This window comes from Solanum lycopersicum, chromosome 7, assembly GCF_036512215.1.
Source record: "Solanum lycopersicum chromosome 7, SLM_r2.1".
Taxonomy (NCBI): domain Eukaryota; kingdom Viridiplantae; phylum Streptophyta; class Magnoliopsida; order Solanales; family Solanaceae; genus Solanum; species Solanum lycopersicum.
Genome location: NC_090806.1, coordinates 2,710,078 through 2,733,554, shown reverse-complemented (window position 1 = coordinate 2,733,554; position 23,477 = coordinate 2,710,078). Strand labels below are relative to the sequence as shown.

Below are 23,477 nucleotides of genomic sequence, written 5' to 3'. Positions count from 1 at the left end.
ACTTCCCCTTTTACCTTGATGATAAGCTTTTATAGCTGAGGATGTGATCCTTCATAGGAGGGTGTGGAGATCAAAGATTATGATAGAAGGTTAGTAGGTATTCGAGTGCTTTGCTTTCCCATTATTGGAGTATTAGTATTAGACTTGTATATTCGTATCCTTAGATTTCTATTTCTATTGGTTGGTTCTTTAACCTTAATTATTGTATTTTCTTGTTGCTGTCTGTTTTAAGCCGAGGGTCTATCAAAAACAACCCTTCAACCTTTTTAAGGTGGGGGTAAGGTCTATGTGCTCACTATGCTTCCCAGGCCCCACTTGTAGGATTACACTAGGTATGTTGTTGATGATGACAAGCTTTTATAGCCACACAATCGTTATGGTAGATTTAAGACCACCAATTTCAAAAGATCTCCTTCATTTCTTAAACTCCCTGCCCAGTCAAACTATGTTGCATAACTTGAAAGGGAAAAAATATATGTTTTTAATTTGTAATGTGATGCATGCATGAGTTCATGTGAACTACAGTGGCTAGAACTTCTTCCCTGGTTTGGTTTGTAGTAACTTTGAACATCTGTAATTAACCGCAGTTCCTGACAGGACCATGTTTTGGTGTTGCTTTATGAGAATGCAAAGGTGGTTTCCACATTACTTGAGGAGCTTTAGGTATGAAGGTTAGATAGGAAAGTAGGTATGGAGGCCGAGTGTTGTGGTACTTCTAGTAGTATGATTTAGGTATCATGTATTTCCCTTTACCCCAATGTGTATTGAAATCTGTTGTTACACTTGTTTTCTTCATCTGGTATTTTGTTGTCTCTTTTTCTTTCTTCCTGTCCTGCATCAATTACATTTCTTTTGAGCCGAAGGTCTATCAGAAACCTCTCTACCCGCAAAGGTAGAGGTAAGGACTGCATACATTCTATCTACTTAGACCCAACTCGTGGGATTGCACTGGGTATGTTGTTGTTGAGGAGCTTTAGGTGAATTCTTGTAATCAGAAGAATTAATTCATCAAATAGAATAATTATAATTGACTCAGGAAACGGATATCCAAGTGAACAAGGTGAGAAATGAAAAATCATAAAGATTTAAGCAAACAATATGATCAACAAACATGTAACTTATTGGAAAAACAAGAACATGATATGTAACTATTAACAGATCTGACAACTTCGAAGTTGCTAAGTACTATAACCTATACATGACAAAAAACTCATGTGAAAAATATGCTGATGCCACAAATCTTTATGAAGATTAGCTTTTGTAATATTGGAGCTCATATTTTGTAAATGAAGTAGACAGCGTCAGCATTTGGTTAATAGTCATTGACCACATTTTGTATCGCTGGTAATCATCCATCATGTCTAGCTTGATGACTCCCCTGTTTGTTGTTAGCACAATAAGATAGCAACTATCAGTTTCCGCTCCATTTGAATCCTTATACAGCTCGGCATGTAGGTCTAATACGACACCTACAATCAGATGTGGAGGTGTTCATAAATTTGTTAACTATCTAATTAGCATATCAGAAAAAATTGTTACAAATTTAATATGAGAAGTGCAAGAAATACTAAGGTAAAGAGACAGTATTGAATACAAGGACATACTTTCCGCTTGACTTGAGAAGGTCTTCAACATAGTTGGCTTCCTTGTTCTTAGGATAACCTGTAACATAAAAATTAGAACTTTAAATTTCGTATTTAAAACATCATACTGAGATCTTGTCCATGACTTTTGGTTGTGGTTGAGGCATGTTTTGATAAATAGCCGATGATAATAGTTCAGGTATGAAACACGCAAAAACATGATACTTCGGGTGTGTTTGACCATTAACTTTTAAAACAAAACAAAGAAGAGGACGACGGTTTAGTTTTCCTATAGAAATCGTCGTCATTCTCCTTGAATTATGACGCTGCTATGTTGTTGGAGCAAATGTATACAGTAGGTAATACATGATTATCAGCTGAAGAGATATTAATGTTCACACCTTGGCTTCACTATTTAAGATAATGGACACCGACCTTAGCTTGGATCTTCCTGTTCCACATAGCAAAATACAAAAAAAGCATCAGCTGATCGTAATGGAAGTACAAGAAACAACGGACTGTAACAGATATTAAAGGACATGCATGGTAAAATTATTAGTTATAGAGAAATCGACAATTAGACATACCTTCTGATTTTTCAATATAGAGGTCTGCCCCCTTGGAGAGAATTGATCTGCATTTCTCGTAGTTAAAGTTGTAGTCGTTGCTATCTTCAATTGGGAGAACTGGTGTGCTTCCATTCAAAATATTCTTGTAGCCAGATCTTGCTTTGAGTGTTTCTGCTCCTCTGAGTGCTGAGACAGTACCGGTGCAAGTCCAAATAGATGAGTTTTACTTACAATTTAAGATGAGACTAACAGAGGCTGAGTTCAGTTCCAAATGACACAGTTATGTTTATTTACTTCCTTGTCAGCATACAGTTCTTCTTTTTTTGGTCTTTTTTAACCCAAGTCATGGCGAACACACCCATGTTGGGTATTGGTTTCATGATACCACATTGTGGTCCTTTCAGCAGAGTCAAATCCAGTTGGATGATAAAACATTTCATTCTTTGAACTCCTCAAGCTTGCTCAGTTGAATCACATATAATTCTATTATAAAGTTTAGTTCTTTCTAGTTTCTGAACAAATGATATACAAAAAATTTGACTTGACTTTATTTTTTCTAGTAGCAGCTTAAGTTTTACTTTATGCTAAGGAAGCTTTAGTAATTTGATTTTGTTAGCTGCAGTTAGATTCTAGATCTGAATTATTAAAGAGTACTAGTAGAAGTTAGATTCTATCTGCTTTATTTAAGCTAAGGGTCTATCAGAAATAATCTCTCTGTCTTTATGAGATGAGTAAGGTCTGTGTATACTCTATCCTCCCTAGACCTCACTTATGAGATTACACTAGGTGTATGTTGTTATTGTTTCTGTACTAGTAGAAGTGAATGCGAACTGTTTAAATCTTCTTATTACTTGCATCTCGCGTAAAATGAAAGATTCATGCCCAAAACGCAGTCGTCTTTATGTGTAGCTGCTGGTAAGTTTAAGTTTTCTAACAACTGAGTCATATTTGTAAAAACTATGTATTTCAAGAGGTGGAGAGAAGTCATTACAAGTTGTAGCTGCAGCTGTAAGCGTCAGAATGTCGCTTGCACTTGTGCCGGTCATTGCTGAGCCAATCACACTGCTGATTTGGTCCCGTTTTGCCCCCATAGCTTCTGCCACTTGTGCACATTGTGCTGCAACTAGTGCCGCTGCGCTGGCCACAGCTGACTCCTTGGTACGCCCTGACTGATCATGGTTCATGTTTTCAGCAGCGATGGCAGCTAAGGCAGCTGCAACACCTGCCACTGATATCGCTGCATGTACTTCAGCCTTCTGTAATCTCTTTTCTTCTTTCCTCTTCTGCTTAATTTCTTTGATCCATTTCTTGATTGACACATTCTTTAGTGGTCCTATGTTCCACGGCATCTGCATGAAACAAGCTCTCCGCACTGAGTTTATTTTCACCATGCTTTAATTAAACCAATAATTAGCTCTGATGAGTTGATTTATGCCAATTTCCCTTATTTAGGCCAGCATTTAGATTTTCAAAGTTGTGCAAATATAGCTTTTGGAAAATTACTTTTCCAGAATACGCTAGACTTGGGTCTAATGTTTGCTTATATATTCCTCAACCTTACAGACAACACATTCGACTATCATCAAATGTTTTGCAGTTATTTACAAATTTCTAGACCGTGTTCTAACTTTTTTCTCATACAGTTGGCTCGTAAGGGATCTTTACATCGTGGTAAGGTCCATAAGTTGCAAGAGTATACAAGAAAAAGGTCATTTACTAAACAACTGTCTCAAAAAGGGATAACGAGTGAAAATTTCTTGATGATTGGATAATTCTCAACTTACCCATTTTTTCTGGAAATAGCTGTTGTAGTTCACCTCTGGATGCATGGCTTGCTGCATCCATATCCACGACTAACGAAACAAATGAAAGTATGTCACAATGAGTCTTCTCTGTGAAGAATCTGTGGTGATAATGCACAGGGGTTTGTATTCTATTTCTTACCTTGACATCGTTGGATTTCCATGGCGGAATTGAATTATCTGCATCATCCATCTTCATGCTCTTATCCATTTTCTGTGATACATTAATACGAAACCTCAATATTTTTTTATTATGTTAGACATGATTTCACAACGATTACTTACAGGAAGAGGAGGTTTATTATCAATGCTTAAACTCTTGATTGAAGTTTCATGTAGAATGAGAGCTTGATCTTGCATCTCCGGCTGGAACGCTTGAACTGCAAAGTTGCACCAAGTGCGCGAAAGGAAGTCCATCGTCTCAGGATGTGCTTGTGAGATTGTTGGATTTGAATCAAGATCCATCTTTTTCTTAAACCAAGACTGGACAGTTGCTCTACAGTTGTTATAAGGTAAGTGAAGTTTTGATAGAATGTTAAATTCACTTAAGAGATATATAAATAGGTATAAATTAGATAGAAAGCTTAAAAAGTGTTAAATCACCTCTTATTTTGAGCTATTTTGTTGGTTTATCATCATAGGGTCCATTTAACATCTATAAAGTGGCAATTCATAGCTTTATTATGAATACAAAGCCAAGCCAGCCTCCATGAATCATTAATCCACCTTTTACTTTACGATAACAGTTTGTAAAAGCTTATTTTAGTATCTAATTCCAAAAATGCATGTGTGAAGATGAACCGAGAGTCTATCAGAAACAACCTCTCTATTTCTATGAGGTAGGGCTAATGTTTGCGTATACTCTACCCTCCCCAGATGCCATAGGTGGAATTACACCACATATATTATTGTTGTTGCATGTGTGAGAAATATGAGTTCTTGAAAAATGCCAAGTTTTTTTTTCTTTATATTTTTGAAAACATGACATCTGAGATAGCTCGTGCGTACCTCGATTATTCCACCGGATACCTACCACCACCTTTATAGGTAACAAGTAACTCTGCCCACCAATTCCTAGGAAGATGGGAAGAACTTATCAAGCAATTTTTGTCCATTGAGATGTGAACCTTGATGAAGGGGAACCTTGAAGCAATGGTAAAGTTGTCTCCGTGGGACTTATAGATTAGATGTTCGAGTCATGGAATCAACTATTAATGCTTGCTTCAGGATAGACTGCTTATATCACTCCCTTGAGGTGCGGCCCGTCCCCCCCATACCCGCACTTACTTCGTGCACCATGACGTTTCTTTTTCTTATGATTTTAATTTTAGTTTTACCCACTTCATTAACAGTTAGATCACACGATACGATACGACTTCTTTGTGTCCCCTCAACAAAGGCTACTCAAGTAATTTGAAGAATTGCCTTGATGAGATGTTAGTACAGATGGAAAGATTATGAAAAGCTAAAACCCCTCATGATATTTAATTGTTAAAATGATGGTTGTAGAAGAAAAGGGACCCAAAAGAAATTTTTGCAAATCAAATACATGTTCTTTAAGAAATATCCAAAATATTTTTCCATTTTAGAGGATTCTAACACATGCTAGCCACTATACAAGCATGAAAACTTGTTGGATAATGAAAATACTAAAGAGAAGCTTTTATTAGGTCCCTAATGTTTTTATAACTTTAAATTTGTACCATGTGTTCAAGCTAAGATCAATTACTTTCTAGATAACAAGATCACAAGGTTAGAGTTGTCTTTGGGGCCATCATGTTCTAGGGTTTTTATTTTGTGTGTGTTGGAATTATGTTGTTGGATGGGCTAGAAGTTAGTTATTTGTTTTTATTTTCGTTAAGAATGTATGAATCTAAATTATTCAGATCTCGATTCAGCAAGTGTATCTATTTTTTTTATTTTTATGATAGCTCGATTTTTATAGTTTTGATTGAGGTTTACTTAAAGATTCTGTTGATAATTCGATACGATATTTTATCATTACTATATGATCAACACTAGTCTCAATCACTATCATCGACCACCTCTATTTTTAACCACTATTCATCGCTAGCTCCTTCTACAATCGGTCACCGCCATCAACATCTCAACCACTAGTCTTCCGCTACACAATGACCGTGACCAACAATCACTATCATCAACAACCATCTTTATTATTGTAAACGTCCACTAGTATTATTCTAGAATAATTAATTATCGTCAACGATTACCGTCACTAGCCATCTTCATTATTGATGGTCTTATTGTAATATAATCACTATCAACCATTATCACCACCAACCATTTTCACGATTATTGACCTCCACCACTCACCACCTCCGCCACTAGTCTTATTGTACAATAATTATAGCCAATTACTGAGCAAATACTTATTAAGATTCATACATTTTAATTTTAATGAAAATTAATGATCAAGATTGTACTTCAAATTTAATTAAATTACGAATAACAAGGACAAATATATCAAATAAATATAACTAAGAATAAATGTAACTTTTTTTTTTGAGAGTACAAGTGTGAAAATAACCTTTTTGTGTAGGATTTATGAAAGCTAGTACTAATCATGTTCTAAAACATAATTAACCAAGCATGCGCAGGGCCAACTTTAGGTTATATTAGTACATTTATATGTATAAGTATATATTTTAGGATACTTTTATGTTATTATATAATATAATAATTATTCAAGAAAATGACTTTTAAAGAACAAGATTAGCTTTTTAGATCATAAAGAAGGTTTATGCAACTAATTTTATACTTTTAAAATTGTATATTGTGGTACACTATATATGCCTTTTGTGAAATAATGGATCTCTAATTTCTTTTAGCTTTTTTAAACTTGTCAGTAAATTAATTTTATTTAAACACTTAAACTATGCTTTGTTTTGTTTGAATATCTGAACGTACGATAAAGTGTTCATTATTAAATATTTTTTATTCAAATTTTAAAAAAAGATTTAAGCGCTAGAATTAACCGTTTAATATGTCACGTCATTTAATTATACACAATAATTTTAATTAGTTGTAAAACTCCATACATGTTCTAATTGATGTTTATGAGCTAGCACGAACAACTTTTTCTCTCTAAGATATGAGCACTTTGTCATTTGTTTAGATATCCAATTAGAATAAATCAAAATCTGAGTTTTTGAATGAAATTTACTAGCAAATTTAAGAGTTTATCGATATATTCGACCATATTTTCTCTTTGTGATATAAAATTGTTTAAAGTATATTTTTTGGATTTGTGGGGTTTAATTATAAAGTGTGATCATTAGAGCTCATGTGATAGGAAGAATATTTATTAGTTAGCTAATGCTAATTTATGTGATTAAAAGGTCCACTTAGTGAAAAAAAAAATTTAATCATATTTGTAGCCATGCATGAATGTTCCCTCATACCACTAATCTTTTTGTCCCCCATTAATTAATTAATGTAACATAAATTAGCAATAAATTATGATGATTAACTAATATTAAGAGAAGGAATCTTTTTCTTTATGAATTCTAAATTTTACTTAATTGGAAATGATTAGTAGAAAGCAAGGATTAAGATTTAAGATATCTCTAGAATGAAGGTTTTTAGGAAATTTCTCAATCATGATTAATAATACTAGTAATTATTTCTATATAATTTTCTAAAAGAAAAAATGTAAGGAGTGGAGTAGCTATAACGTAAAATAAAAGTATATAGCATATATTAATGAGTTTGAATTTTAATCATATATAACAATGAAGATTAAAATGCACGTTAAAAAAGAAAATTATCACTTCCCCATTATACTCAAGTATGAGTATGAATAAATGAATTTAAGCCTAAAGTCGCCTTTAGAAATGGATCTTACAATTTGCAAATATCTAAAATTTAGTCAGATTTTAATATAAATATTAAACACCAAGTGAAAAAAAGAAATTAATTCAAAATATTTACTTTTGTGGAAATAAAAATACGAATATCTAAGAGACGAAATAGTTGAAATTTATTACAAGTGTCAGACTGTTATTATTGTTAAGAGATGAGATGATTGAAATTCTTTCATGTTTGTAAAACTTTTTTTTTTTAAATGGAAAACTTCAAATAATTGCATAAGAAAGAAATATTTGTATAAATCAACCTACATACATAATGAGAATCTAAATTAGTCAGATCAGTATATTATAATATCGAATGATTAAAAGTAAAACAAATAAAAAGAAGAAGCAAAAAACCTAAATATTGACCTATGTGGTTTTGTTAATGTAATACATAATAATAACAATATTGCATCTAACAATATCTACTATGTCACATCAACTAAACATAATCACATGTGTTTGATGACTATGTTCGATACGTATTTTATTTCTTTAAAGACGATAAAAAAAATATAAATATTGAATCGATGATTAATGTATTTTTAAACAAAAGGAGAGTTAGGGAGCAAGAATGTTCATTCAAATTTGAATTATTGATAGTGAACATTGAATTTTTAGATTTTGATTCAATTTATCATGAAAGGACAAGCAAAAACAACAAAAGGACATATGTTTGTTCATTTGTCTTTCAATATTGACAAGGACCAACTATTTAAAAAAAAAATAAGAGGAACAAATGCAAAATGAAATATAATTGTTTTTTTCGTAATTTTTTTTAGAAGAAATACAGATAATAACGACCTTCCAAATAAGTCGTACAAGCCGTGATGGCCAACCGTATGCATAGACAAGGTCTTGACGGATGTCCACGAAAAAATTTGGCATTTTTGACGTCGGAATCCGGATCACCCAAAAAATAGTGTGCTATAGCACACGAAAATCGTCGAAATGAGGGGTATGCTCGCTTCGGGACTCGTTTGACCTTCCAAATGGGTCGTACAAGCCATGATGGCCAACCGTATGCATAGACAAGGTCTTGACGGACGTCCACGAAAAAATTTGGCATTTTTGACGTCGGAATCCGGATCACCCAAAACATGGTGTGCTATAGTACACGAAAATCGTCGATATGAGGGGTATGCTCGCTTCGGGGCTCGTTTGACCTTCCAAATGGGTCGTACAAGCCGTGATGGCCAACCGTATGCATAGACAAGGTCTTGACGGACGTCCACGAAAAAATTTGACATTTTTGACGTCGGAATCCGGATCACCCAAAAAATGGTGTGCTATAGCACACGAAAATCGTCGAAATGAGGGGTATGATCGCTTCGGGGCTCGTTTGACCTTCCAAATGGGTCGGACAAGCCGTGATAGCCAACCGTATGCATAGACAAGGTCTTGACGGACGTCCATGAAAAAATTTGGCATTTTTGACGTCTGAATCCGGATCACCCAAAAAATCGTGTGCTATAGCACACGAAAATCGTCGAAATGAGGGGTATGCTCGCTTCGGGGCTCGTTTGACCTTCCAAATGGGTCGTACAAGCCGTGATGGCCAACCGTAAGCATAGACAAGGTCTTGACGGACGTCCACGAAAATATTTGGCATTTTTGACGTAGGAATCCGGATCACCCAAAAAATGGTGTGCTATAGCACACGAAAATCGTCAAAATGAGGGGTATGCTCGCTTCGGGGCTCGTTTGACCTTCCAAATGGGTCGTACATGCCGTGATTGCCAACCGTATGCATAGACAAGGTCTTGATGGACATCCACGAAAAGATTTGGCATTTTTGACGTCGGAATCCGGATCACCCAAAAAATGGTGTACTATAGCACACGAAAATCATCGAAATAAGGGGTATACTCGCTTCGGGGCTCGTTTGACCTTCCAAATGGGTCGTACAAGCCGTTATGGACAGCCGTATACATAGACAAGGTCTTGACGGACGCCCACGAAAAAATTTGGCATTTTTGATGTCGGAATTCGGATCACCCAAAAAATGGTGTGCTATAGCACACGAAAATCGTCGAAATGAGGGGTATGTTCGCTTCGGGGCTCGTTTGACCTTCCAAATGGGTCATACAAGACGTGATGGCCAACCGTGTGCATAGACAAGGTCTTGACGGACGTCCACGAAAAAATTTGACATTTTTGACATCGGAATCCGGATCACCCAAAAAATGGTGTGCTATAGCACACGAAAATCGTCGAAATGAGGGGTATGCTCGCTTCGGGGCTCGTTTGACCTTCCAAATAGGTTATACAAGCCGTGATGGCCAACCGTATGCATAGACAAGGTCTTGACAGACGTCCACGAAAAAATTTGGCATTTTTGACGTCGGAATCTGGATCACCCTAAAAATGGTGTACTATAGCACACGAAAATCATCGAAATGAGGGGAATGCTCGCTTCGGGGCTCGTTGGACCTTCCAAATGGGTCGTACAAGCCGTGATGGCTAACCGTATGCATAGACAAGATCTTGATGGACGTCCACGAAAAAATTTGGCATTTTTGCGTCGGAATCCGGATCACTCAAAAAATGGTGTGCTATAGCACACGAAAATCATCGAAATGAGGGGTATGCTCGCTTCGGGGCTCGTTTGACCTTGCAAATGAGTCGTACAAGCCGTGATGGCCAACCGTATGCATAGACAAGGTCTTGACGGACGTCCACGAAAAAATTTGGCATTTTTGACGTCGGAATTCGGATCACCCAAAAAATGGTGTGCTATAGCACACGAAAATCGTCGAAATGAGGGGTATGCTCGCTTCGTGGCTCATTTGACCTTCCAAATGGGTCGTACAAGCCGTGATGTCCAACCGTATGCATAGACAAGGTCTTGACGGACGTCCACGAAAAAATTTGGCATTTTTGACGTCGGAATCCGGATCACCCAAAAAATGGTGTGCTATAGCACACGAAAATCGTCAAAATGAGGGGTATGCTCGCTTCGGGGCTCATTTGACCTTCCAAATGGGTCGTACAAGCCGTGATGGCCAACCGTATGCATAGACAAAGTCTTGACGGACGTCCACGAAAAAATTTGGCATTTTTGACGTCGGAATCTGGATCACCCAAAAAATGGTGTGCTATAGCACACGAAAATCGTCGAAATGAGGGGTATGCTCGCTTCGGGGCTCGTTTGACCTTCCAAATGGGTCGTACAAGCCGTGATGGCCAACCGTATGCATAGACAAGGTCTTGACGGACGTCCACGAAAAAATTTGGCATTTTTGACGTCGGAATCCGGATCACTCAAAAAATGGTGTGCTATAGCACACGAAAATCGTCGAAATGAGGGGTATGCTCGCTTCGGGGCTCGTTTGACCTTCCAAATGGGTCGTACAAGCCGTGATGGCCGAACCTATGCATAGACAAGGTCTTGACGGACGTCCACGAAAAAATTTGGCATTTTTGACGTCGGAATCCGGATCACCCAAAAAATTGTATGCTATAGCACACGAAAATCGTCGAAATGAGGGGTATGCTTGCTTCGTGGCTCGTTTGACCTTCCAAATGGGTCGTACAAGCCGTGATGTCCAACCGTATGCATAGACAAGGTCTTGACGGACTTCCACGAAAAAATTTGGCATTTTTTACGTCGGAATCCGGATCACCCAAAAAATGGTGTGCTATAGCACACGAAAATCGTCAAAATGAGGGGTATGCTCGCTTCGGGGCTCATTTGACCTTCCAAATGGGTCGTACAAGCCGTGATGGCCAACCGTATGCATAGACAAAGTCTTGACGGACTTCCACGAAAAAATTTGGCATTTTTGACGTCGGAATCCGGATCACTCAAAAAATGGTGTGCTATAGCACACGAAAATCGTCGAAATGAGGGGTATGCTCGCTTCGGGGCTCGTTTGACCTTCCAAATGGGTCGTACAAGCCGTGATGGCCGAACCTATGCATAGACAAGGTCTTGACGGACGTCCACGAAATGATTTGCTTCTATATTTGATGTGTTTCATTTACATTTCATATTTAGATATACATAATTAGATGTAGCTGATATACATGTATTTGGACACACCGAATACATATATCTGAGGATCAAAATATGATACGAATGATAATATCAAAAAATTGGGTGAAAAACAAGTAATTGGCTACTAAACTAAACATAATTAGATGTGTCTGATATACATGTATCTGGACACGCCGAATACATATATCTGAGGATCAAAATATGATACGAGTGATAATATCAAAAACTCGGGAGAAAACAAGTAATTGACTTCTAAACTAATGAGATTTGTGTTGTTTACCTTATAAACTTATAGTTTGAAACTGAATAAGATTAGGGACGAATTTGGTTGTTTAGGTATAAAATTTGTCAGGCCCATTGCAATAATGGGCTTCAAGCAGACTTGTGAAAAAAGTTTTGGCCCATTACAATGGTGGGCTTCAAACAGACTTGTACGATAAGCTCTGAAATTTGAAACTTTCATGGAGTATCAAATTTTACGAACGAAACGATTTGAAATTTAAAACTTTACGATAATAGCTATTTTTTAGTTACATAGAGTAAGAACAGACTATTTGTGAATATTATCCCGTTAGTAATAGGGCTTGCTTCCTCAATGAACCTTGCGTTGTACAATACTAAATAAATCGAGGCAATTTATTTTAAATACTGATCGTTGAAAAATAATAATTAAATGTATTTATATTTTATTTTTCATGTGGTAAAGAAATAAGAGTATATTTTACTGTAATCCTACTTAGGTAAAAGTTGAGGAAAATCTAATTTTACTTTGGTTATAATCATAAATAGGAACAAAATTTTTTTTCTTTTATACATTAATTTTCATAATTTGGTACTATAGAACATGTTAGAGTTTTGATATTATCTACATCAACTAATTTGCCAATAAAGTTCTATTTTAGAATGCTTCGATGTTGTCTAATAATTAACACGTTTAATATTTGTTGTATATAACCTTAGATATTTAATTAAAGAAACCTCAATAACGTGTGATGGAATTGCAATTATACTTGGAAAAACTACATACCCAAAATCTTCGACCCCTTTTTTTTCGATGTTGTTTAATAACATGTTAATCATTGTAGTAAGTACCACCACAGGTATAATTATCGTTAATTGTACAATAATAATTACCGAAAGATTTTAACTCGAAGAAAAAAGAATTAATTTAGCACATTCCTAGCTAGTTTCCTCAAATTTTGATTAACATTTTTCTTTTGACAACGAGACACATATATAATAAGTATTTTCACATTTTCTTATTTTTTCTAATCAGTTATTTCTAAAGACCGTCCTCTTAATAATTTTTTTTTAATAATTTTGTGAGTTTGATAGTAATTATTACTTGTTTTAAAGTCTCAAATAATCATTTAATGTTTACAAGTCTCTTCACGGGTGTTCCATAAAATCTTTGACATGATATCATGAAACTTTAATCTAATAATTAAATAAATGGAATATAAGAGAAACAATTTATTTTTTTGACTTGTAATTAATAAAGTTATTACAACCACTATTTTCTTCTCTCCTTTTTTCTTTAATTTTTCACTAAATAACATGCACCTTTTTTTTAAAAGTACTTTATTTTTCCTTTTTTTATTTTGTTGCAGGTTGTGTTCTCATTTTCAACATCAATATGGTAACAATTTTAAAAATATTTTCTCAAAAAATCAAAACAACTAATTAGGAATATTATAGTTTTTGCTAGAAACATGTGTTGGATTGGATCATTTGAGTCCTTTGAGTGTTAATGTGTGATTCGTGTTTGAGTTTGAGCTATATCAACATTTCTCTACCTCATAACGTAGGAATATACATATTTTATTAAAAATACCGCACATTTCAAACAACTTTTATAATAATCAACTCTAAAATATACTGCAAACTTCACTCGTAAAATTATAGTATTATTGTTATTGTTGTTTTAGCTAGAAACACACTTTTTATTGAATTACAATTTAAACAAATTTTGTTTAACATTTTGTAGAAAAATACATGCGTTTATAATAGAATGATATTTTTTTTTAATTAAAGAATTAAACCACTCCCTAGCAAAAGGGGAAAAAAAATACTTTTACACTCCCAAAGAGTTGCTGAATTTCATGCTTAATTATTATGGCCATGCATTTGTTATTTATTTTTATTTTTTAAAAAAGAAAAAAAAATAAGTTACACCATTCTATGATGAATAACATATAAACAAAAGATATTAATTATTAAAATGTCACAATATTTTTAAAAGATAATCAAAAACTCATATATACAAGAACAAATTAAACTAAGAGAAAGAAAAATAATTTTAAGAGAACATAAAAATCATGGCTCATATGTACATTGTTACATCTTCTTTGTACTATATAATAATTATATATGTATAAAAAAAAAACTCCACATGAGTAAAAAAAACAAAGAAATAAAATAAGGAATTGATCACTTTTATGATTATTTTTTTTTTAAGAAAAAAACTACAACCTTGTTTTGGGATCATTAATCTCATAACTAGCATTATTAGCTAGATGCCTCATAACATCAACTTGAACTCTTAATGAAATAATATAATCTAGGGTTTCTTTAATTAAAGAAGCATCATCCATGTATTCTCCACCAGGAACAAGACTTTTAAGAACTTTTGTTCTTTTTTTCACCATTTTTTTTGCAATAATATTTGGAGAAATAATTTTTCTTGCTCTTCTTGAAATTTTGCAACTCTTTTTAATAATCTTCTTGCTTCTAATAATTCCATTTTGAGACATAGAATTAATTCCCATTGAAGTTTTCTTCAAATTATTATTATTATTATTGTTATCATCATTTGATCCAAGAATATTTTTCATGATGATTTTGTTTGTATCATCTTTTAAAGCATTTTTCATGAGGGCATGGCTCCAATAAATTGTTGATTTTCTTGTTGAAGCCATTGCTATATCTGCTGATAATTTTATAGCTTTTTTTCTTTCCATTATACTCATATTTTTCTTTGTAGCATTACATATTTGAAGACCTTTTATCCATTTCTTGAGAAATTCTTGCTTGAGTGAATTAGGATTCCTCATTTCTTCAAACTACAAAAAAAAATAAAATTAAGACATGTTAGGTTTATAACTATAAAAAAAACCAATAAAAAAGAAGAATGAAATGAGTTAGAATTATAAAGATATTCTTCAAGCAAGGAAAAAAAATGACTACAAAAAACTACTTTGTTGTTAATCTGTCGTTAAATAACTCATAGCTACTAGATTTTTTTGATAATTCATCGCTGAATAGGATTAACAATATCAAGTAATTCTTAAAGTAAGAAAAAAAATTGAAATTAGCTAGGAACTTCATTGACAATTTGTCGTTAAATAGATTGTAGCTACTAGAATTTTTCAATTATTCATCGTTGAACAGGATTAACGAGGAATTTTATTGTGAATTTTCATAGTAGTGATATAAAGTCTCTCTAGTTTGATTTACATGTTCTTATTATATTTTGATGTTAGAACAAGAAAGATGAAATAGAAAGTAATGTCTATAAGCTATCTACATATGATAAGAACATGCAAGAAGAAAAATAGTAAATATGAACAATATATTATGACTATATATTATAATGTGTAATGAAAATTTGATAGACAAAAATGACATACCTTGGTGACTTTTCTTCTATTTTTCAAACAAAATTTTCAAAGAAACTAATATTGGAGGAACAAAAAATCAAAGAAGAAATGTGAAGAATGGGAATTTGAAGGAGAAGTTAAGTGATAAAAAAGCTAATTTATTGGGGTGGGGGTGGTGGGGGTGGGGGGGGGTAACATGGGGTGGTGGGATGGTGGGCCAATGAGAGAAGGACATAGCACATGCTCTCACATGGAGGCCCATGGCCCACTAAGCAAATAAAACCCTAGAAAAGAGAGTGAGAATAATAATTATTATCCAAAAATCTTGGTTTAAGACACAATAAAAAGGTTCCCTAAATGCCATGCAAAACCTAACATTTGTAACTTAATTGGACTACAAAAGGACATTAACATAAATCCCCACATAATTATATTGCTCCATCAAGGGAAGAGAAAAAAGTTTAACCAAAAACAAAAATTACTTTTTCTCTTCTCTCTTTGTTTATTTTGAATAATTTCTTCAATCTAATATTATTCTATATAGCAACAAATAAAATTTCCAACATAAATTAATATCTATACTTAATCTCCTTCCTATGATTTTTCTCCTATTTAAGTGTGAAAAGATTATCTAATTAAAGTTTTTTTCCTTTTAATATTTCATTTTAAAATTTATTGACATGACTAATATAAATTTTCAACATAAACGAACGACCCAGTAAGAGTTTTAATTTTTAGCTTTTACTATTTTTCAGTTCAAGGATCGAAAGTCCTTATTTTGTGATTTTCACTTGGAATTTTCGAGTCTCAACAGAATCTTTTCGTTAAAGGTGGAGAAATCATATCCGTCTGATCGAAAACAATATCTATAATTGAAGACTTAGTGGATAGAAAGTGAGGAGATAAGTGCTACAATATATACAAAGAAATTAAAAGTGAAGAAATTTTATTTTTAAGTAAATTAAACCATGTTGATGAATTGTTTGTTCTTTTGCTTTTAATTTTGTCATCCAATTTGACTAAAGAAACAAATGATTCAGCACAATCTAATCTAAATTCTTTTTTAAATTATATTCATGTTTGTTTCTATATAAAATTACAAATACATAATATATAATATAGGGACACTATAAAAAAACTTTTAAAACATGATTAGGGGCTAATGTGGGGTAAAGAGAAACATAAGCGTCATTAGCGGTCAACTATATTTATTTATTTTTTCTCTCTTCCCATGTTTCTTTATTTTAGGGAGAATTGCATTTTGATCCCTCGATTATAGATATAATTAAAATGTATGTTTTTGATCATTTTGTGTAGTCAATATGTTATTAATTAGATTTATGTCAATTGTAATTAAATATTTAAATGGTTGTTAATTCTGAAAATTTGTGAATATTAATAAGTAATCAAATTGGAAAAAAAATAAATGTTTCATATTGACCTTATAATGTAAAAGTTCTAATGCATATGAAAATTATTGCTAACCAACCATTTTTTTGTGAAGCAAATTAAATATGAATTTCATATATCTGATTTTCGATGATATTATATTCATTGTAAAATAGTGAATTAATTTGTAAATAACCTATTTTTACTTTATTTATTCAGTCTATGAGGAGAGGGTGGGGGTGGGGGTGGGCGTGGGGTGGTGTTTTAATAATAATTTACCAGATAAAAGCAATAAATTAAGGTGAAATATGTGTTAATTAATTATAATTTAGTTATAACAATATATTTGAAGACACGTGTCATGTATTTATTAGATTGATATAAATATTAAAAGCAAATAAGTTTTAACCAATTAAAATTAGTATTTGTATTTTTATCTTCAATTATTTTTTGATTCTTTTATCATTTATTTGATATTTATATTAAAGTTCGATTAAATATAAGTTCGTGTGTCGTATAATTTATTTCTAAGGTGATACTTTCAATATAATTTATTTCATTTTCAAAAGCTCGAATCAGAAATCTCTGTTAAATTCGTTCCCAATATTCGAAGTATGCCTTTGATATTAAATGCAACATCCAAACACTATTTCTCTCTATGTCTCGTGTTAGATATGCATTTTTTATTATATACGGTATAAATTAATTAACTTTACTATTTTGCTCTTTGTTCATGTTAATTAACATTCTGAAAGAAAATTTTGAAACTTCATATAATTTGTTTAAACTTTCAAAAGTCATTTTTAATTATAGACGTAAAATAAGAAAAATTAATTAATTTTATCTTAATTTAGTAAACCATCTAGTAATATGGGATAAATAATTTTAATTAAATATCATCTAATATGGTAGTTTTTAGAAATTAGATACAAATGATTGATTTGGGGGTTATATGTAGTTAGAGAAAAAGTCAAATAATCTTAAATATAAATAAAGAAAAATGGAAACAAGGGAGTATAAGTCTAACTATTAATAAATGTGTTTCACAAAAATGTCCTATATCAATATTTTTTAGTGCATGTACATTTTCATGAACACAATTAGTTTAGCAACAATTATAAACTATTTAACTATCAATATAATTTAAAAAAAACATATAAAAAATAAAAAGAATGAAATAATAATAATAATAACTATATATGCAATGAGAAGCTCTAAGAAAGTACTACAAAAATCTTGAAATAAAAAATAATAGTATTTAATATATATTTATAAATTAAATTTAATGAGTTCAAAGTTTACAATATAATCAAAATATGAGTTTATATCTAATTCTTAATACTTATACTACTTTTCAAAAAAAAAAAAATCACATGTTACATATTCTACTCCAAGTCATCCTATGTGAGTAATAAATTCAATCAACACTATTAATCCATAGAAAATAGATACACATGATTGATTTGAGGAATATGTAGTTAAATATTAAGTCAAAGAGCCTTAAATATAGCTTTAGTATCAAATTGTATTTTAAAAAATAATAATCAAACTTAGTGATAAATTTTATCATTAATTAACTATTAAATTATTCATAACTAACATAATTTCTTAAATAATTTATCTCTAAATAAAATTAAAGCGATAAAATTTGTTATTTCACTATAAAATTTATCTGTCGTTAATATTTTTTTATATATTTATATATACAATATGGATAATCACAAGAAGGAAAACTTGGCATGATCCACAAAACATGGTGAAGTTGGGGGTGGGGTGGATAGTGGGTCCCATTGCAATGAAAAGAAAATTCTTAAAGAGAGGCATAGGTTTTGGCTTTGGGAAGAAAGGAGAAAATCACTCACATGGTCTCCACATGGGGGATTTTAAAGTATGGTCTTGTGATGAGAGATAAGAGAATGTGAGGGTCTTTTTATCTATTTTTTTTTTAATTTTTAGTACAAAATCTTCTTCAATGATTAGACATGTTTCATGCTTGGCATAAATCAACAAAAATTATTTTCCTAATTAATAATAATATAACATAATAGTAAGATTTGGAACAAAGGTTATTCATAATTATAAGATTGTGTGTATCATTAATTTCATATCAGTTTTCATGCATCTGAATTACTTTGTTGTGTATCTGTTATAATAATTATTATCTTCTATTATTGCAGGAGCGAAACTAAAGCTCAATAAAAGTGGTCAGCTGTTTTACAATGTGTATAGGCAAATTATTCTTTACTATTTGAATATATAGATGAATGAACACAATGAATGGCGTTTGTCCATCAATAAGCTCGCTCGATTGAGTGTTTGAGGTCTCAAGTTTGATTCTCGAAGCAGTTCACAATTTTTTTTTTTATAAAAAAAGTAAAGGAACAAAAATAGTTGTCTTTCTATTTCTAGCCTCGAATTAATAGTACTTAGAAATTACATATAAAGAAAAACTTAATGGTCACTTCCACTTTTATTCTTTTGATTATTTCTAAATTATTTTTTAAAATAGTTAAGAATCTCAATAAAAGAAAAAATAAGTATAGAAAATAAGTCTCAACAATTCTCTTGATTAACAAAAAGATCACGATTTTGCAGTTTAATATCCTTAAAGAAAGTTCTAACTTCGCCACAAAAATAATGTAAATATAAAAACTTTATTTATCCATATTTAAATCGATGAAAATAAATTCCTAATTTCACCACGATAAATTGTGTATCATGCATTTGACCATCGAAGATCTCTCTATTATTAAAAAGAAAAAAGTCATGGACGCATTAAACTATTGTTTAAAAACTTATGATAAGAAACAAGATAATTTAATAAAAATTTTGGTTTGGCAATTTGGTTTAATATTTCTCTTTAGCATAAAATGTTATCATAATCAAAGAAAAGTGTACAATAATGCCAATTTTAATTTTATGAAAAAAATTACATAAAGAAATTAAAAGAAAGTAACAAAAACAAAAACGTATTTAGGTTTATGGACTTTTGAATTTGAATTGAACAATGTAGATAAGTCTAAGTCAACGAATTTGAAAATTTGACTAGAATAAGGTAATGTCCAAATATAATCTTATTCATTTTATTATTTTTTAAAAATTTATTATCAAATACTATTTGATTTGGAGTCAAATTAATTCGACTTCAGCGGAAATAACGATAAATAATTATTATTTTTTGGTTCAGGCAAAAAGAAAGCATTGTATCAGAGTTTCAAATTTCAAAATAAAATTCTAAGATACTTAATATTTACAGGTGAAATTTGAAAATTTATAAATGGTGACTATTCACCAATCACGCGAGCTAAAAAGGTAACTATTTATGAATTTATCTTCGAATTTTATTTTTGAAAAAAATCTATTTTAGAGATAAAATACTTTCTATCAGAGGTAGATCTATAATTCATACGATCATATTATATGAATGCACTAATAAAAGAGAAAAAAGTAAAAATTATTAGGCAATCGGATCTATGTATAAATAACTCAATATACAACTAAGTGCATTATTTAACCTCTTGAGAATATAAATATCAAAAAACAATATCGAAACAATTCTATAAAACACATAAATAAAACATCTAATCTAATTTAGAGGAAAGATCATGAATTCATATCAAAGTCTAGTCTCAAAATTTTGAAATTGATCCCAATTCAATTTGGATAAGTTACTCAACATTTAATCGAGTGCACTCTTCAACCATTTTGGAACATGAAAGTAAATAAATAATTAACGAAGAAACTATAGATTCACGCGCGCCACAATTTTTATACTAAATTCGCTCTTGGTTCACATGCACCGTAAAATAGGTTATAAGTTCATCTCTCCTCTCTATCAAAGACAACTATATTTTCAGGAACTCAAAGCCATAACCCTCTTCTTTTAATTTGAACTTTAGTTCTAATTTTTCATATAATATATTTAAAATTATTAAATTAAATAATATTTTAATATATTCTACATATCTTTCACCTAAATTTATAATATTTAATCTTTTTTTTTAAATTTAATAGGACATCAAAATCAGATAAATAAATTAATACGTAACACAAATTATATCTCAAACTCCCACATGGTGAGACAATAATGGGGTCCAACACAAGAAAGAAAAGGAATTAAAGAGCCCCCGTGATTTGCGGCTATCCTCACATGAACCCCTTTTAAGTCTTATTTTCTCTAAAATAGTTTTTTAAAATTAAACAATTTAATTATATTTACGCATAAAATTTTCAAATTTTAAGATTCGTTAACTTTAATGCACATATCGTTATGTTCTCTAAATATTTTATGATATGTTAGAAACGGATTTAAATTATAAAGTTGATGGGTTTTTATATTGATATAATTAAGATAATATTAATTTCATTTAAAAATAAAATCTAATCATTTGATCATATTTTATTATGAAAAGAAAAATTGTTTTTGATTTTAAGTGAAAATTGAGTTAAACAAAGTGAAAAATATTTTTTTGTGTTTTTTAAATTTCTGAAAATGTTGAGTCGAATTTTAAAATTTTATGATCACATGTATTTTTTGGAGTTCAACTCAAAAAAAGAAAAAAAGAAAGAAAAGAAGTCTATAACCATACGATGTTGTTAGATACATAAACTTTCACTTTGTTGACAATAGTTCTATTTGTCACCTCATAATATCCTCTCCGTTTTCACTTTCCATTACCTTACCTCCAATTTTTTTTTAAAAAAATCATCTTAAAATATTAATCATGTTCCGTTTTTTAATAGTCAAATTACATATACTTCAAATTCTTATTTGACTCTTCTTAGATTTGATACACCTCCTAAAAATTATTAATTAGAGGTGTAACGATCAAGTTCATTTATTTATTTTTTAAAACTACCTAACTAATTGTGGTTTGGGAATGTTTTGGGCAATTGGTAGTTGAGAGGGAGAAGGGAGTCGTCTTTAACAATGAAAATAATAATATTTTGCATGCGTGTTAATTATGCAATTGATAATAATATATTCGCTTAGAAAATACCTTACATATATACAATTCGTCTCAAGGAAAAAATAGGTGGATTTTTAAGTTCAAACGAGCCTAAAGCATGTAAACGTAGATTTTGTCAATTTTTATGTGCTATAATCCATTAAATTTTTGTGATCCGGATTTCACGAAAAGAAATGATCAAAATTTTTATGGACGTCCGTTACAACGTTGGCAATGTATCCAGTTCATTCCGCAGAAAAAAGGGTGTATTTTCAAGTTCAAATGAGCCCCAAAGCAGGTAAATGCAAGTCCATAGAATTTTTGTGATCCAAAATTTCAGAAACGAAATGGCTGAAATTTTTTATGGACATCCGTTAAAATGTTGACAATGTATCAAGTTCGTCCCACGGTAAAAACGATCCCATTTTCAAGCTCAAACAAGCCCAAAGCAGGTAAACACAGATTTGACCGATTTTCAAATGATATATAGCCCATGAAATATTTGTAATCCAGGATTCCCAAAATGAAATGACCAAACTTTTTCATGGACGTCCGTTAAGACGTTGGAAATGTATTTAGTTTGTTCCGCGAGGAAAGCGGATAGATTTTCAAGTTCAAACGAGTCCCAAATAGGATAAACGCGGATTTTACCGATTTTCATGTGCTACAGTCCATGAAATTTTTGTGATTCATAATTTCGAAATGAAATTCCAAAATTTTCAAGGACGTCCGTTAAGATGTTGACAATGTATACAGTTCATCCCGCGGGGACAACGGGCGCATTTTCAAGTTCAAACAAGCCCAAAAACAGGTAAATGCAGATTTAGGTGATTTTCGTGTGCTATAATCTATGGAACTTTTATGATCTGAAATTCTCAAAATGAAATGGAAAATTTTTTACATGAACGTCTGTTAAGACGTTCACAATGTATCCAGTTCATCCTGCAGGAAAAACAGGTGCATTTCAAGTTCAAACAAGTCTCAAAGTTGGTAAACGCATATTTTTATCGATTTTCATGTGCTATATTACATGGAAGTCTAGTGATTCCAAATTTTTGAAATGAAATGACCTAATTTTTTCATGGACGTCCGTTAAGACATTGACAATGTATCCAATTCACCCCATGAGAAAAACAAATGCATTTTCAAGTTCAAACAAGCACAAAGTAGGTAAATACGAATTTTATCGATTTTCATGTGCTATAGTCTATGAGATTTTTGTGATATGAATTTCACGAAATGAAATGATTGAAATTTCTCATGGACGTCCATTGAAACGTTAAAATTGTATCCAGTTCGTCCCGCGAGAAAATCAGGCGCATATTCAAGTTCAAACGAGCAAAAAGCAGGTAAATGCATATTTTTCCTATTTTTGTGTGCTACAGTCCATAAAATTTTTGTGATTCGAAATTCCCGAAATGAAATGAATAAAATTTTTCATGGACGTATATTAAGATGTGTGCAATGTATCTAGTACATATCGCGGGAAAAACAAGTAGATTTTCAAGTTCAAATGAGCCCAAAGGAGGTAAACACAGATTTTGCTGATTTTCGTGTGCTATAATCCATGAAAATTTTGTAATTCGAATTTCCAAACGAAATGGTCTAAATTTTTCTTGGACGTCTGTTAAATAGTTGGTAATGTATACAGATCCTGGTGGGGGGGAAAACGCATTATTAAGTTGAAACGTGTACCAAAGAGGGTAACACAAAT

General features: G+C 31.7%; 2 protein-coding genes across 3 annotated transcripts; both read right to left on the bottom strand.

Annotated features, from left to right (window-relative positions):
- Window positions 1–1,099: 1,099 nt before the first annotated feature.
- LOC101259759 (VAN3-binding protein) lies at window positions 1,100–4,666 on the bottom strand. 2 transcript variants are annotated; one of them, XM_010324929.4, is made up of 9 exons: window positions 4,558–4,666; window positions 4,240–4,450; window positions 4,097–4,168; window positions 3,937–4,005; window positions 3,144–3,501; window positions 2,171–2,338; window positions 1,985–2,034; window positions 1,605–1,662; window positions 1,100–1,469 (listed from the first exon to the last, which is right to left on the bottom strand). In XM_010324929.4, the coding sequence occupies exons 2-9, from the start codon at window positions 4,417–4,419 to the stop codon at window positions 1,252–1,254; spliced, it is 1,173 nt and encodes a 390-aa protein (XP_010323231.2). In that variant the 5' UTR covers window positions 4,420–4,450; window positions 4,558–4,666; the 3' UTR covers window positions 1,100–1,251. The 2 variants fall into 2 exon arrangements, with proteins under 2 accessions (XP_010323231.2, XP_069143022.1); XM_069286921.1 differs by lacking the exon at window positions 4,558–4,666 and having other exon boundaries at window positions 4,240–4,547.
- Window positions 4,667–14,105: 9,439 nt separating this feature from the next.
- On the bottom strand, window positions 14,106–15,556 carry LOC101259451 (transcription factor IBH1-like 1). The gene is made up of 2 exons (XM_004242600.5): window positions 15,456–15,556; window positions 14,106–14,888 (listed from the first exon to the last, which is right to left on the bottom strand). Exon 2 carries the CDS (start codon window positions 14,877–14,879, stop codon window positions 14,292–14,294), a length of 588 nt encoding a protein of 195 aa, XP_004242648.1. The 5' UTR covers window positions 14,880–14,888; window positions 15,456–15,556; the 3' UTR covers window positions 14,106–14,291.
- Between the last annotated feature and the right edge of the window lie 7,921 nt (window positions 15,557–23,477).